The 16,573-nt window shown below is 34.8% G+C and overlaps 1 protein-coding gene and 1 non-coding gene across 2 annotated transcripts; both read left to right on the top strand.

The window, feature by feature from the left end:
- The first annotated feature begins 9,941 nt into the window (after nt 1-9,941).
- LOC112526177 lies at nt 9,942-10,049 on the top strand. The gene has a single exon (XR_003070511.1). It is a non-coding gene; the product is annotated as a small nucleolar RNA R71 (small nucleolar RNA).
- Nucleotides 10,050-14,958: 4,909 nt separating this feature from the next.
- LOC112524625 (mitogen-activated protein kinase kinase 9) lies at nt 14,959-16,116 on the top strand. Its single transcript, XM_025134539.1, has one exon. It carries the CDS (start codon nt 14,980-14,982, stop codon nt 15,916-15,918), a length of 939 nt encoding a protein of 312 aa, XP_024990307.1. The 5' UTR covers nt 14,959-14,979; the 3' UTR covers nt 15,919-16,116.
- Nucleotides 16,117-16,573: the final 457 nt, after the last annotated feature.

The following is a 16,573-nucleotide window of genomic DNA, read 5'->3' on the forward strand; positions in this document are numbered from 1 at the left end:
AGATTGTAATCTACTGCCCACAGTGTCGCCACTGTGGGAACATAGTTTAGTTTTATTTTATGAAAGTTATATTTCAGTCTTATTTACTATTTTGTATTATGTTTACTATGTCTGTTATGATCTAATTTACTTGTATGGGTGTGAGTGTGAGTTTAACTTAGGATTTTTATACAATATTTAGGTGTTTTTACTCTTTACCAATTTGTAAACTTGACCACTTAAGACGGGACTTAAACTCGACGCGGATAAGCCGATCACTTTGAAGTGTTAATGCTAGATCTTAGACCCAGAGATGGGTGGATTCGAAATATGACTTAAGTGATGCACAAAGAACTCGGATGTAGTTACTAATTCATGATCTGACATGTACAGAATGAAAATTTCATTCTTGATTCTATGAGAATTTTTATGAAAGCCTTTCATTTTCTTCTCTTCAATGGAAGTAGAGATTTGAGTATGAATTTTATTTCTTCTTCTATTTAGCTAAATCGGCAAGTTTCGAAGTGGTGAGTATAGGAACTTTGTGAAACTTTATGGGGGACTGTTTATGAATTTTCACCTTCGAGAGATTGGAATTATAAACAATTCATAAGTTTCTAACCATTATATTGTTGAATTTATCTTAAGGAACACTTACACTCATGCCTATTTTTTAGTCTATAAGTTCATTTCACTAATTTTCGTTCTTTAAAGTTTTTTATAAACAAAAATCCATCTTTTATTCACAAACAGAAACACGATTAAGAAGTTCATGAAAATATCTAAATCTCAGTAGTCCAGTCGATGTGGAAACGATCTCGGTATTTTACCACTTTATTACTTGCAAGCGATCACAATGTCGGCGTGCATTTGCACCACCATTGTGGGGACTTTGTGCCCACTTTGTGAACACGAACAATCACAAGCTGTCAAGTTTTTGGCGTCGCTACCGGAGATTGACGCGATTTTTATCCTGAGATATTGATTTTCATTTGAGCCTTGGTCATTTGTTTCATTCGCACTTTCTATGGAAAGAAAAAAATAAATAAATGTTTCGCTGTTTTGTTGCAATTATGGTCTGACAGTGGAAAGTTTGTGCCCACTGTCTTGACTTTTTGTTTTAGGCGGGAAAACTTCAGCTTTCTGGTTTTTAGTTTTATCCAGTTATTTTTGAAAAAGATGGTTCTTGCTGAAAAAAAGGGGATTTTGGAAAAAGATGGTTTTTTTTCATGATAACAAATCTTCTAGATTTTTTTTAAAAATTGGGGAATGTGTAATAACCAACATGTAAAGCAACTTTTGGTCATTAGCATCATGGATAACCGATTTTTGTGGGTTGGTTTCCAAAATGGTTTTTGACAAAAGTATTTTTGGTTTAATGATGACAAATCTTTTGGAAAATCATTTTCTACCGAAAGGGTAAATGAATGTATTGCATTTTTGTCCTATATATCAAGGATAACCAGATTTTTTTACGAGAATTTTTCAAGGTGGTTATTAACTTATTAAACCAAAAATCAAATGTTGGTTTTGCTTTTTTCATTTCCCTCTTGTCATTCTTTTTCGAAGAAAAAAACCAACCCCTTGATCTTCCTGAAAATTTCCTTCAACCTCCATCGCAAGACCAAAGCAACCGGTTAGAAACCTTAACCCCTCCCGCCGTTCAAATCGCTGCGTGCAAGCCGTCATCGCCACCGTCGATGACTCTCCAAATGCCAAGGCCATCTCATAAACAATCGTTGGTTCAACCATCCATTCGTCGACAATGGTTGGTTCCTCTATCACAAGTGTCGCCACCGCTCCCCAAAGCTAGCTGACGGTCGCCATTACTCCGCTGCTCCAGCCCTCGATCGTTGTTGCTCCGCCGACTAGTCAACCTCCATCGCTGCGATGACCACCATTCTCACTTACGAGGAAGGTCGCATCATTCTCACTCGATTCCCATTTAATTTTTCCAGGTTTGATCACAAAATTGCTCACAGCTATCAAGGTACAGGTCGCAGTTTTTTTCGACAGATGTATGTCGTGTCTTCCTCGTCAGAGGATGTTTCTTCAGAAGAATCAGCACAGTCATGCTCTTCAGCGACAAGACCTTTGCCTTTACGTTGAATATTCTTCATCTTCTTATACTTCTCCTTCTGTTTAAGGTAGTTGTCCTTTTGAGGCCTGAAAGAGGATAGGAGGTTGGAAGATGGCGTCGCAGTTTTTTCGACCTGCATTCACTGCAAAGTGACTTTTGCGTTGACAGTTGTAGCAGCTCGGTGAAACCTTGTCAATGGGGTTTGACTTTAGCTTTTCAGTTAAGGTCATCGAAGGATATCTATGGTAGTTACTTTTTCTGATGAACTTCCTGAAAGAGTTAGTTAGAAGAACCAACGACCCATTAAACTCTGAAAGATCAGGGTCTGACAAGACCTCAGAGTTAGAAGGATCTAACTTAGTGATAAACACAGAGGAAGTAGAAGGAATAGAATAAGTAGAAGGATCAGCTGAAGAACTATCAGAGATCAAAGCTAACATAGAGCTTTTCATTTCCTTGAAGTCTTTGAGAAGATTCTTCTTCAGCTGACAAGATTGCTCATTATTGAGCAATATCCCATAGAGAGAACCGAGAGAAAGGGATGACATGTCTTTGGACATCTTAAGACACATAGTATACTAATCCCATGGTTCTGGAAAACATTCAAGGCATTTTGTCAGTGTCTCTGAGTTGGAATATTCTCTTCCAACTGTCCTCAAATCAATAAAAAAACAATTAAATCATTAATGTACTTCAGACAAAGATTCAGTTATTCTACAAAGAAAACTTTCATATTGTCTTACTAGATTAATCTTCCTCGATTCTTATACTTCAGAAGTACCTTCATATTGAACACATAGAGTGTCCCACATGAGTTTCGAGGTTTTAAGCTTCATCACTGAGTGATAGACCTCGTCAGGAAGAGCCATGGCTATTATAGACCTCACACGAGTGTTTAAAGCCACCTTCTTCTTATCTTCATCACTCCATTGATGAGGGACCTTTGGAATCTATTGTTTAGGAATCACGACAGTCGTAGCAGTTGCAGGAACTACTGAGAGATAGTGGATGGAACATAAGGTCCATTCTCTATATAGTATGGAATCTCATGATCCACACCTTCCAAGAAGAGAGACATCTGGTTTTTCCAGAGACTAAAGTTGTCTATAATAAACTAGGGAGGTTTGGCAAGAGAGCCATTATCGTGAAAGTTTATGCTAGTGTTTTGCAAAACCATTTTGAAAGGAATAAATTATCGAGAGAAAAGGAGATAATAAAACACCAATAAAACAACCATACAACACAAGAACAAACACTGCTCTGATACCACTTGTTGGTCCCAGCCAGATCTGCAAGAATTTATAGGCAACAGTTTGTAAAAGGGGGAGATGAATACAAACACAGTAACTTTCACTTTTAAAAATTATAAATTGATAAAGAAGATCAATAAAATTTATACAGATTGTTTGCGAAAGAAATAGGATACATAACTTATCTACACAATCTAAGATACATACAAAATACAGATAGTAATAAGAAAAGATTTGCTATAAGAAATAAGATAAGAAGAAATGTGTTCTTCACTTGTTAAAGTAGGTCTTTCTCTTAAACAGAGAGTAGAGAAATAAGTAATTTCTTGGGTAAGTTTTGAGTGAGGAAGATGATAACTGAGAGGAGAACCATTTAGCTATTTATACCTATTGCATTAAATGCAATTCAAAAGGTACAGAGCACGTGAAAAGCTTTTAGAGGAAAACTTGTCCTTTGTTACAGTATACAGTCATTTTGGCCGTATATGAACATTCCTCTTTCATAAAGTAGGTAATTACGTTTAGAGTCAAAGGAGTGGCTCCGTACAGTGTCATACTTAGAAAAGTTTGAGTTTGTCCTTTATGTACAGAAGGACAAGATAAAAACTAATATTTCTCGACAAGATTCATTTGATCGCTGTAACTAAAATGACGTTGAAGGTCTCATTAGTGTTCGTTGAATCTTGCGCAAACTTCACACTTGTGTAGACGAGCTTGTTATCACTGGACAACGCTTCAGATCACGAACTTGCTGGTATCTAATCTTCAGCTTCTGTCTTCGACATCGCTGAAGGATCTATGGTGTGAGTTTCGTCTTCTGGAAGTATATCGATCGCTAAATGAATTACAATATATGTTCAGCCATCTCTGAAACTGAATACAGAGATTATACACTTCGATAGATAAAGTGATCATCATCACATCATTGAGAGAGATGATCAACAGTTTTAAAAAATCATTTATCTCTAATAAGTAATCATTTTGAGAGAAATCTCCAAATTTGGAAGATTTCATCCTCTGTTTCATACTTTCTCCATTTTGGAGAAGATTTGGGCGAATTTGTTGGAGATGCTCTAAGAGGTCGTAAATCTTATCGGTCAGGCTCTCATAACGTTTTTGGCCAGAGTCGTAAATGTATAACATGTTTTTCGTATTTAATTAGTTTTAACTTTATAAAAGTTTCATATTTAATCAATTTTATTTAAAGTAATTATATTTAAATATAATAAATAAATAAATAATGCAAAATAAAAATACATAATTAAAATAATTTTATTTTTTGATATATTCAAATTAATAAAAAGATGTACATATTTTTTATAGAATGTTTTATGGATTGTTTGAAAATTAAATTTTTATAAATTCATTATTTTTAATCTTTAGTACACATACTTTTTATACATTATAAAATTTCTTGATAACCTAAATTGTCCATTTTCTTATACATTATAAGTTGCATCTTTGACACTTACTAAAGTGTCGATTTTTTTGGCAAGTTGAAGAGAAATGACTAAAAGGTAAATTTGATCGGTTAAAATAGCTATTTTTGTTGATTTTTCTTTCACAAAAAATGTAAGCTAACCACAAGGGTTGGTGCCTGATTGGTTTGAGCTTGACTCCAAATCAAAAGTATCAGGAGGTCCCAGGTTCAAATCCAATGAGTAATAAAAAATCCTCTTGTGGCCACGAAAATTCAAATACGGTGACTCCGAGCTATCTACAAAGCAGGTGGTCGCCCTGAGATTAATCGGCTCGTATAACGGGTTGGATATCCAGTTTAATCCAAAAAAAAATTGTAAGCTAGACTGCACTCTGTTCATCGTTACTTCTATTAACACACAAATGTGTAAACTACATTGCAGTCTCTCGAACTAGCAAAAACCTCACGGTTTGAACAAGATTCATCATCCTCTCTTAACTTTGCTACTTCTATGGTTTTGATCCATAGAAGGCGAAGAGGGTGAGGTGTTAAGCAGGAGAGAGTTCGAATTACTATTTACTCTTGTATATTTAATTATGTAATATATTTATTAATTAAATATATAATCAAATAAATGAAAAGAAACGTTTCTTATAATTTGTAAAATACTTTCACGACTTATCAAAGGTTGGGTCATACTTTTAGAATTTTCTTTTGGGGTCTAACATCTTTAAATCATATGGACCGTCTACAAATATTTAGATTAAAAAAAGGTAAAGAGAGACTCATGATACAAGATCATTCAGAAGGTTTTAGGATCATTAAAAACAGACATCTTTTTTTGGCAAACAAGATTCATCTTTTAATGATTCAGAAATCATCTCTTAATGGAACTATTAAAAGGTTAACAAACAACCCCTAAGTAATGGTCCCAAAATAAAAAATTCCATTTCTTTTTGTTGTATTATTTTGAGCTGCCAACATGAAAGACAACGATTATTAGATTTCGGTGCAATTTTCCATCAAAAAAATGTGTTGTTATAGAAAATCATGAAAAAACAATGTTAAATGATTTAATAAATAAATTTAAAAGAAAACATGTTTTCCCACAAATATATCAGAACGGGTGCACGTGATATTCACGGACCATGAGTACTGCGGTTTTGTTGATTTAAGATAAGAGTAAATTGCATTTTTGGTCCCTATAATTTGTTGTTTTTCTTGGAATATGTCCCTACAAAACTTTTATTGCAAAAAAACTCTATGATATGTAAAAATGCTTGGTTTTGATCCTTTTTAGGGGCCGTTTACCAAACACTTATCCGGGTAAGTATTTACCGATTCCATTACCTCAGCGGATGAATATGGTATGGACCAAGAATCTTACCCGGTAAGAGTGATACAAAGACCAAGAGTCTTTCCCACTAAGTGAGGGCAACGACTTTTACCACGGTAAGCGTTTACCGAGAAAATTGTTGCATATGATGTCGTTTATGTGGACCAAAATTTTATCCAATAAATAAGTAATAGTGTTTAATTTTACCGGTAAACACTTACTAGGTAAGTGTTTCGTAAACGGCTCCTTAGTAATGACTATCAACTTTCTGCTGTTAAGTCCCTTTACTTGAGGGCAATATGATCAGTTTACTTTTGGAATTTGACATAGAACTAATAAAATCATTGATATTTTGTTAAATATTATGTTGTTTTATCACCACCCATTTTTTCAACCATCACTACCACCAGAAAAAGAAACAGAAACAAAAGATAAAAACCACAACATTTTTGTTTACTTTTCAGAAAAGTCAAAATAAAATCAAACAATGAACAAGAACATGAAAAATGTATGAACACAAATACAAACTCAAACCCTAAAGAAATCCCTAAATTCAAAAGCCTAAAATCCTAAAATAACTTAAATCTCGTGCACTAACAACCCCCTGGTTTCATTAACAGAGAGAGGGGAAAGGATTGATTCATTGTTTAGATATTGAAGTTGTGTTCCCCGCTGCTCGCTGTGACCACAACCATGCGTATATGGGCAGGGGGCTTGGTCTATGTGTTTGGTCCAATTGGGATTCATGGTTGTGATTTACTTATCGGAGAAAAGAGGATAAACGGTGGTCGTTGATAGCGAAGAGAGGGAAATGTGAATGAGTGATATGTGGAGAAGGAATAAATTATTGTACATATGATCCAAATACGGAGCAGATAACTGCTGAAAGTATCTGAGTAATAAGCTCGTTCTTATGCACCTCTGCTTGGACATGATCTACCATGTGACATGCTACTTTTGCCTTGCTGCAAAGGGCATTATCGGTTGAAATAGATTTTTTTTTATCAATCAAAACCCCTTCCCAAACTATACAAGCTTCTTTCAAAGCATATAGAAGAAGATACTTAAGTACCTCTCAAAATTAATTTCTTGTATTATCTTGTAATAGCTTGTAATTGGACTTGGGCATATGGGCTTTACTTGTAAATGTCACCTATAAATAGGTAACATGGGCTTAGAATAGCTTGTTGTTCATCCATTACAATTTTCATGAGAGTCAACTAAAGTGTTTGAGAGCTTTGTAATTTTCTGTTTCATGAAAAATATAAGTTGGTCGGTTCATCATTTTCATTTTCTACAATCTCTCAATTACTGTTTAATTCTTGAATTGTTGTTAGATCTGGGATCTATAGTCTAGCCTCTCCTATGCCTAAGGTGTTGAAAACAGATAAGGGCATTAAATTGATATCATCTCTTAAATCAGACAAAGCTTTCTCAATTTCTTTTCCACCTATTAAACAGGGAATAATGAAACTTCTGGATCGTTAAGCTTAGAAGGTATTATTATTGGTCAAAAGTGCACTATATCCTTCAGTAAGGGTAACAGTTTCATGTTCAATCAGTTTTCTTCTTTTTACTTATGATGTCTTTGAGGAACTTGACATAACTAGGAATTTGCTCAATTGCTTCAACAAGGGGTATGTTGATATACAATTCTTTGAGCACATCCAAAAATTTCTTAAAATGCAACTATTCCTTTTGATTCCTTAATCTTTGGGGAAAAGGTACATAAAGAGGAAATGGTTTTATGATAGCTTTGTTTGAATGATTTGAACAAGATGGGTCCTCAATGGCTTGGGTGTTGATCTTATTCTCTTATGGTGTGGATGGAGTCATAACGTTGGCCCTAAGGTTTTCCACAACCCTATTCTCTAATGACTTTTTCCTAGTGGCCTTTATTGAAAACAATAAAGGATAGTCTGACTGTGGAGAGACAAAAGTAGTGACCTCAGATTCTTTGTTCTCTAATGGATTTGGTGGCTTTTCAATAACAGGGACCAATGGTATAGTCTTAGGTTTGGACACAACTAGTTTACATTTTTTTTGTACGGTCTCTATTAATTCCTTCCCACTTTTAAGGGTTCTTGCTTTCACATGCTCCTTTCCTAAGGCTCTTGGGACGTATGTGTTGATCATCTCTCTCAGTGATTTGATGATAATCCATTTTCATTTATACGTTGTATTTATGTTTCTGTCTTTTCAGTTCCAGCGATCTTCACTGAGCATGTTAAGTGATCGCTGAAAAACTTGTATTGTAAATCTATCAGAAACAGAGATACTTCAAGAAGGCAACACTCACACCAAAGAACCTTCAGCAAACGTCGAAGACTGAAACTGAAGATTAGAGATTGGCGAATACGTGATCTGAAGAAGTACTCAGTGATTACAAGCATGTCTATATATGTGTGAAGACTGCTCAAGCTTCAGCGAATGRTGAAGAGACCTTCAGGTCATTCCAACATTCAGTGATCAAAGGAAGCTTGCTTAGCACGATTGTTGTTGTCTTGTCCTTATGCACACAAAGGACAAACATATACCCTTATGAAAGTTGGTATGGTACGGAGCTGACTAGTCGACTCTATTATCCACCAACTTTAGGTAAAGATGTCTGCTCATGAATAGTGCTTTTTGTACTATTCACTGTAGCAAAGGACAAGCCTTCCTCTTAAGGCTTGACACGCACTCTAACCCTACCATATTGCATTAAATGAACATTTAATGCACTGGGTATAAATAGAAGTGTTTCTTCTCCATGCAGAGTACGCGCAACTCACTCTCTAACCCTAATTCTTACTTCAAGCATTTTCTAGTTAAAGTTGAGGATCTTCTCTACATCATTTCTTTTCTTGTATTTGCTAAGATTTAGTGTGTAACTAAAGATTGTTTAGATAAGTTTTTATCACCTTATCTTTCTGCAAACAATCTTGTAAAATATGTATTGATCTTCTTTATCAATATATATTTTAAATTTGAAAATATTGTCTTTGTATTTATCCCCCCTTTTACAAAATGTTTTACTAATCTTGTAGACCCTCAAGGGACTAACAGTATGTGTTACTAGGAAAAGTACGAGCGACCCTATTGTTCTGGTTGAATGCAAGTTGACCGACTTGGGTTTTTAAATTCCTAATTGCAACATTTTATTGCTTGACTTGGCCGTTCAATAGAGCTTGGTTATGAGTGTTTTGTCGGTTTAATAGGGCTTGATATTGAGCTTGATCTTGAGCCATAAGCCCCTTTACCAATGCTTCTAAAGAAGTTGATAAGTCAGCCTATAGAGGTGGTTTATTTTGAACAGATGGTTGAGTAGTTTGAAAACCTTGATGATGATTTTGAGAACTGTTTGCATGCTGTTGAGTTGAAAATTAGAGGTTCATTGTTGCATAGGTGCGGGTGGATTTAAACATGGATTGTACCAAGAAAATTTCAGATGTTGTTTCCAACTATCAATGTAAATGTTGGTATAGGGACCAATTATTATGAACATAGTTGATAAATTCCAAATTATGATAACAATGTTCATAAGATTGTTCCCTTCTACAACAAACACATTGTACAGAGAGTACTATTGAAATAGGTGTAGTAGCAGTTGACTACACTCCTTGGCAAGAAATTATGTTTTTAAAGATAGTGGCCATGGAAGTAAGTTGTGTTGATAATACAATATATGCATCTACATCATGAATTCCAGTTGTCCTCTTTTGTGATTGGGTACGTGGATCTGTCTAGTGTCCATTTGCAGAAATTTTTTCAAGAATCTTATGCCCGTCATTGTAGGTACTAGTTATAAAGGCCTCTCCTAATGTCGCATCAATCATATGTGTATCCATGGGATTTAACCCAATGTAGAATGTCTCGAGTTGAATACAGTAAGGAATGTCATTGTAATGGCATTTTCTTAACAGCTCTTTGAACCTATCACATGCATCAAGGAACTGCTTCATCGTCCATTTGTTTAAAAAGACAGATTTCATTTCGGGACTTAGCATTCCTGGTGGGTGGAAAATATTTATGTAAAAACTTTTCAGTCTTATTATTCCATAATGGTACAGAACCTGGTGGTAATGAAGTAAACCATGACTTTTCCTGATCTCATAAAGAAAAAAGGAAATAAAGTAAGTCTTAGAGTGTCGTTAGGCACTCTCGGGATCAATAAAGTATCAGTGATTTCCATGAAAGATTTTAAATGTGAGTGGGGATCTTCCAATGGTAATCCGATAAATTGCCCATTTGTTTGCAACATATGGAACATTATGGGTTTTAGACCAAAATGGACGGCTGTCATACGAGGTCTAACTATTCCTGAATTCAATTGCTCAAAGTCGAGAACAACATAGTCCTTAATTCTCTAGTCTTTAGAATTTGCAAGATTGACAATACTTGGAGCTACTCGTGGTTTTTCATTTTTAGATTATGTATCATCATCATCATCATCATCATCAACTTTATGTGGTGTATTTTGTTGAAAAGGGTGTTCAAGTGGATTTCCAAAAAGTGGCGGCTGCGGAGACGGTGGTGGCCCATTTTCAATAAGTGGGGGAGGTAACACCATATTAAGAGGAAGTAGAGCAAATAATGTTCTTTGCGCTCTCCTTTGACAAAAAGTTCTCTCAACATTGAAATCGAATTCGAGAAACACCCCGTAGTGTATCTTTGGCATACACCAAACTTAAAATATGATTACAAACATCAAATCTTTAACTTTTTAAAATCTTCTAGCTTGCCAATCCCCCACAACGGCACCAAAAACTTGGCAAGAGCTTTTTACACATCCACAGACTTGGTAATTAGGTCCAAAAGAAAATATACAGTTTGCCCCAACAACAACAGCAATAGCCAAAACCAACAACAACAGCCTACCTAGTACATACTATCTACTGTATGTCTGCATGCAAAAAACAAGATCCAAGAGTGCAGAACAACAACATACATAGTTACTATGAACTAAAATTCTTGCCACTTTGAGCCAATCAAAACAATATGCAGTATCAAAATGATATATCTTTCATATCCATAACGATATAAGTAATTAAGTATATGACACCAAAATCCAAATCACATTGGACTGTAGAACAAAAAATTAAGAGAGTAAAACAAAACAGTGACTAAAATATGTTCCTCTAGACCTAATAAGCAAAGTGGCCACTTCTCAAACAATGACTGTTTGTGTTCGGGTTTCAGACGGGTTCGGGTTTTGGATCATGAGATCCTACCCGAACCGACTAACTCGAGATATTTTTCGGATTTCGAATCTCGGGTTGGTTCGGATCGGGTTTTTCAGGTTTTGCACACCCCTGAAGAAAAGCTGTCCAAAAATGAGTTTTTTTTGTAGCACCAAACCTAACCACTTCAAGGTATCGACTAAAGTTTATTTTAAAGTCAAAGATCCATTTAAAACTCCAAAATATACTTGCTAAAATCCAGGTTACAATCAATTTGTAGACTTTTGGAAGTGGGTTTAAGCAACTGAATTTTGTTCAAATCAATTTTTTAGTTGGTATAAAATGGGTAGCAATGAGTATAAGAAGCCACTTTTGAACATACTATATTATGAAGGCCGTCATGGATGTATTTTGGATTAGTATAAAGACCAGGCTACAAATTAAGGAATTGTTATGGATATGATCCGTTCTTTTATCACATATTACAACATTAGGTTATGGAAGTTAGGTAATGTTTGGTATGTAGATTGTATGAGACAAAATATGACATAATTAATTGTTTGTCCTATGTTTGGTACATCTAGAACAGAATAGGACGAGATGGGATAAGACTGTTAAAATGACCATATTACCCCAAAATGTTGTTTAATGTTATTTTATATCATATAATGATTGTAAATGATAACAAATCAACCAAAAATATATTTAAATTATTTAATCTATGTTCAGGGCCGTCCCTGGGGGAGGGCGACACGGGCGTACGCCCAGGGCCCAAAACTATCAGGGGCCCAAATTTCTCCTTAAAATATATAGTAGTCTAAATGAATTTAGTAAATTAACGAAACCAAAAAATTGTAGCATATAATAAGAGAGAAAAATAATTTAATAGATGATAAGGGCCCAAAAATATATCAACTAATTACATTGGAGAAGAAAATAAAAAAAATTAATTGGTCATTCATTATATGTTATTGTTTATTGCCTTTGTCCCTCTAATTTTTTTTTATCTCCACCAATGTCCAATGATATTGGCTATTGCTATCTCTATATGCTTCACTATTTTCGTGCTTCAACAATTCAACGTTAGATAGTTTTATCAATTTCTATTTTTATTGATTATTGCTATTTGGTTATGCTGTTCTAATTGTTTTTGTTGACTATTGTTATCTATTTTTGCTTCTACATAAAATATTTTACTTTGTTTTAGACAATTAATCTATTGTTCTTATGATTTATGACGTGTTTTATGGTTTTGTGATTAATCAATAAATTTTTCCTACTAGATGTATTTAGTAATGTCCCTTATATATGTCATGTTCCATAAACTTTTAATATTAAGATCTTATTTTAGTTGAGCAAAAAAAGAAGGAAATAGAATTTAAATATTTTCATCAATTGTTTGACTTATGTATATTTCATTGGGATTCCACTACATCACAAGATTCTATTTAAGTGTTCAAACAATCATTTGTTGAGCTTGCATATTATATGTTTAATTCATTATTTATTTTTACTAGACTTTAATAGATCATCTTTTCTTTCATATTCTTATTGATCATCATTTGTCTACTTGTCTAGAAGACTTTGATAATCTTCTTTATTATTGATCACTCATTGACCTCACAATTATTTCATTAACACGAATTCTCTTTTTGTATCAAAATAACACATATTTCTTGTTATAAAGTAAAAATTTCATACGTTTTATAAAAATTTATCAACCATAGTTTATATACTCTTGGTTTAAAATTACCTAATAAGAAGTACGTAAATTTAAATACTCTCTTATATATCTATAATAAAGATAAATAAGATTTTTTTACTCTGTAAATTATTAGCATTTTTTGTACTCAATTTTATACTAATGAAAAACATTTATTTAATTTTTTTTCGTACTTACCGAAAGTCACTACAAGAAAAGTGAGATTTGACGATGCGCCTTTTAGCGATGACATGTGTCACAAGTTATAACGACGACATGTTGTTATATACTATTTCTAATGATAAAAGGACTTTTAGCGACAACAAAAGTGGTTGCTAAAAGCCTTGTTTCTTGCAGTGGGCCCCCTATTTTTATGTTCGCCCAGGGCCTAAAAAATGTCAGGAACGGGCCTGTCTATGTTATCAATACTTTTTTACCATTCCAATATCACATGTAAATAACACTTGTCATACCATAAATTCTAAATACGCACATAATTTGAAAAATTTTAAACACAACAATTGTAAATAACATTTTCACGCCATCGTCAAAGGTTTAACATTTCAAGAATGGAGGCTGTGGAAGAGAAGAAAGAGGATGCAATTAAATTAGATTTGTATTTTGATATCAAATAATAAGAGCAATATTGTAATCTCAAATTTAGTCTCATGTTGTTCTATTTTTTTTTTGTGGAACAAAAAAACTCAAGAATAGTCCCACTCAATCTCACTTTTGTTTCATGTTGTCTCATCTCATTTTTGTCCCATGGCATACCAAATATGGGACTATTTATTTTTGTCCTGTCCCGTCCCACCCAGTTTGCATACCAAACGCACCCGTAATAATCAATAGCAGTTTTCAATCATGTGACAAAAATGAACATTGGGTGCTCATATTTTTAGAAGTTCATGTAGCGATTGCGTGCCGTCTTTATTCACCTTATATAAAATTAAGAATAGAACTGTGTCGATAATGGTTTCCTTGAATTTGGATTCTTGTTCAAGCTTTTGGTTTTATGTCCCTCGTCGTAATTTTTTTTCAATAATAATGAACCGCCTATCTTAACTAGGTTCCAAACCCCTAAGAATTTGTGGGTTATGAATTCATTGGATTTGAAACATATTTTTAGCTCTCTGTTGAGCACATTTTAAACCATTGGACCGACTAATCACCATTATTATTTCTAACTTTTAGATATATGGAATTAGTAAATATGTGTTTATAAAAATACGTTGTAATAAATTATTTTGGTAAAATTGAACAATTAGATAAAAGGTTTTATTAACTTTTAAACAAAATGATCAGTTTGGCACAAGATGGAGATCAATGGTTACAGTTTACCACTTATACAGTAAGTGTTTACCAGATCATTTACCTTATTAGATAATATAGTAAGAGTTGATAATCTTACCCGGTAAGACCGATTATTTGGATGAAGAGTCTTACCCGATAGATTGACGACTCTTATCCGGAAAACGTTTGTCAGATAAATTGTTGTATATGATACCATTTTGATAGATTACAATTTTACCCAGTAAAGTAACTTAAGGTATTGACTATTACTGGTAAGTGTTTACCGAGTAAAACATTTGGGTAAACGGAATTTCAAATGAAATAATAGTATATGATCGTAAAAACAAAAACTTTAGAAGACAAAAACAGCAAAGCAACACTAGTTCAGGGACCATAAATGTAATTAAAGTACTAGTTTAGGGACCATAAATGTAACTAAAGTAGATGGCATAACACCACCAATGAGCCACTTGAGCAAATTGCTGTTGGCCAAGTACCCATCAATAAACACATGTCATAAATGCTATTAATATTTGGAAAAATGACGATAAAAAGACAAATATCCACGTACTATTTCCATATAATATTGGCTACATGCAGATGAATCTGTGAATATGTGGGCCCACGTGCGCCTCCACGTGCCTTCCTCCGTCTTTATCTTTACAAATTCAAAAACCACGTGCTTCTCACGCTCCACTTATATATCTCCCTCACTCCACCTCTTTAACTTGCATTCCTGAAAGTCATTCAATCACAAATGGCGCTTGTTCGTGAACGCCGGCAGTCTAAACTCGGTCTCCGATTACCGGAAATCTCCGAACGCCGCCCTCGTTTCCCTCTACCTCTCCCTCCCACCACTCAACAACCGACAACCACCACCGCGGCCGTTGACTTAGAAAAGATTCAAGTTCTCGGTCACGGCAACGGCGGGACGGTTTACAAAGTGGTACAGAAGAAAACCTCGAATGTTTATGCGCTCAAGGTTGTACATGCCGACAGTGATCCGATGATGCGCCGACAGATATTCCGGGAGATGGAGATTCTCCGGCGAACGGATTCGCCTTATGTCGTTCACTGTCATGAGATATTCGAGAAGCCCGATGGGGATATAGCTATAATGATGGAATACATGGACGCCGGAACCCTAGACTCGTTATTGAAAAACGGTGGCCGGTTCACCGAGAAGACACTCGCCGACGTCGCCAGACAGGTTCTTAACGGACTTAACTACCTCCATGCCCACAAGATCATCCATAGAGACATCAAACCTGCAAATCTTCTGGTCAACAAGAACATGGAGGTGAAGATCGCCGATTTCGGAGTGAGCAAGATCATGTGTCGGACTCTCGACGCCTGCAATTCCTACGTCGGCACGTGCGCGTATATGAGCCCAGAACGGTTCGATCCCGACACTCACGGTGCAAACTATAATGGATATTCCGGCGATATCTGGAGCTTAGGGTTGACGATGTTGGAGCTTTACATGGGTCATTTCCCGTTCTTGCCGGCCGGCCAGAAACCGGACTGGGCGACGCTTATGTGTGCGATATGTTTTGGGGAACCACCGAGCCTGCCGGAAGGGGTTTCCGATGAGTTTCGGAGTTTCATAGAGTGTTGTTTGCAGAAGGATTCTAGTAAGAGATGGACAGCATCACAGCTGCTTTCACATCCTTTTTGTAGACAACCTGAAAGCTAAGATTCACCGGAAAAGTTCGTCGGTGTTGGCGACGGAGATGACCGGAACTGATGAACGAGTCTTTGTTTTTCTGTAAATACATCGATGATGAAATTCAAAATAATAGGAATTTTGTGATCTTTGTTTCTCCAACCATTTCAAATGTATATTCTTAGCGAATTCAATTTCAAATTTGAATTGAAATCCTTCAAGGTGTCACATGATTATTCATTTAACAACCAATTAGGGTTTTAACTTAATGGAAATATTGACCAAATCATCATTTTCAACTCATTCAAATGGGGATTTATGAAAAGTCATATCATACAATTAAAACAAGCAGATTCAATCAGAACTGATCGATGATTGATTAAACATGAAATCATAACCGAATTTTAACTTTAACATAGTATTTTTGTAAATATATAAAAGGTGTTTGGGATTGCTTATAAAAACAACTTATTGACTTATTTCGGTATGACACCGGTAATAAATAATTTTAAGTGTTTGAATAAACAACTTATACCGGTAATAAGAAGTTTTTGAAGAAGTTAAACACTTCTGATTTGTAATCTATACTATATTATAAAGTATTTAACAAAAACTCTTAAAAATCATTTCTTATGCGTAAAGTACTGTTTATTAATGTACTAGAAGAGTACTCGCGCAATGCAGC

This window comes from Cynara cardunculus, assembly GCF_001531365.2.
Source record: "Cynara cardunculus var. scolymus isolate 2C chromosome LG 13, CcrdV1, whole genome shotgun sequence".
NCBI lineage: Eukaryota > Viridiplantae > Streptophyta > Magnoliopsida > Asterales > Asteraceae > Cynara > Cynara cardunculus.

Coding starts and splice junctions, on each gene's coding strand:
- LOC112524625 (XM_025134539.1), top strand. CDS start 14,980: ATGGCGCTTGTTCGTGAACGCCGGCAGTCTAAACTCGGTCTCCGATTA.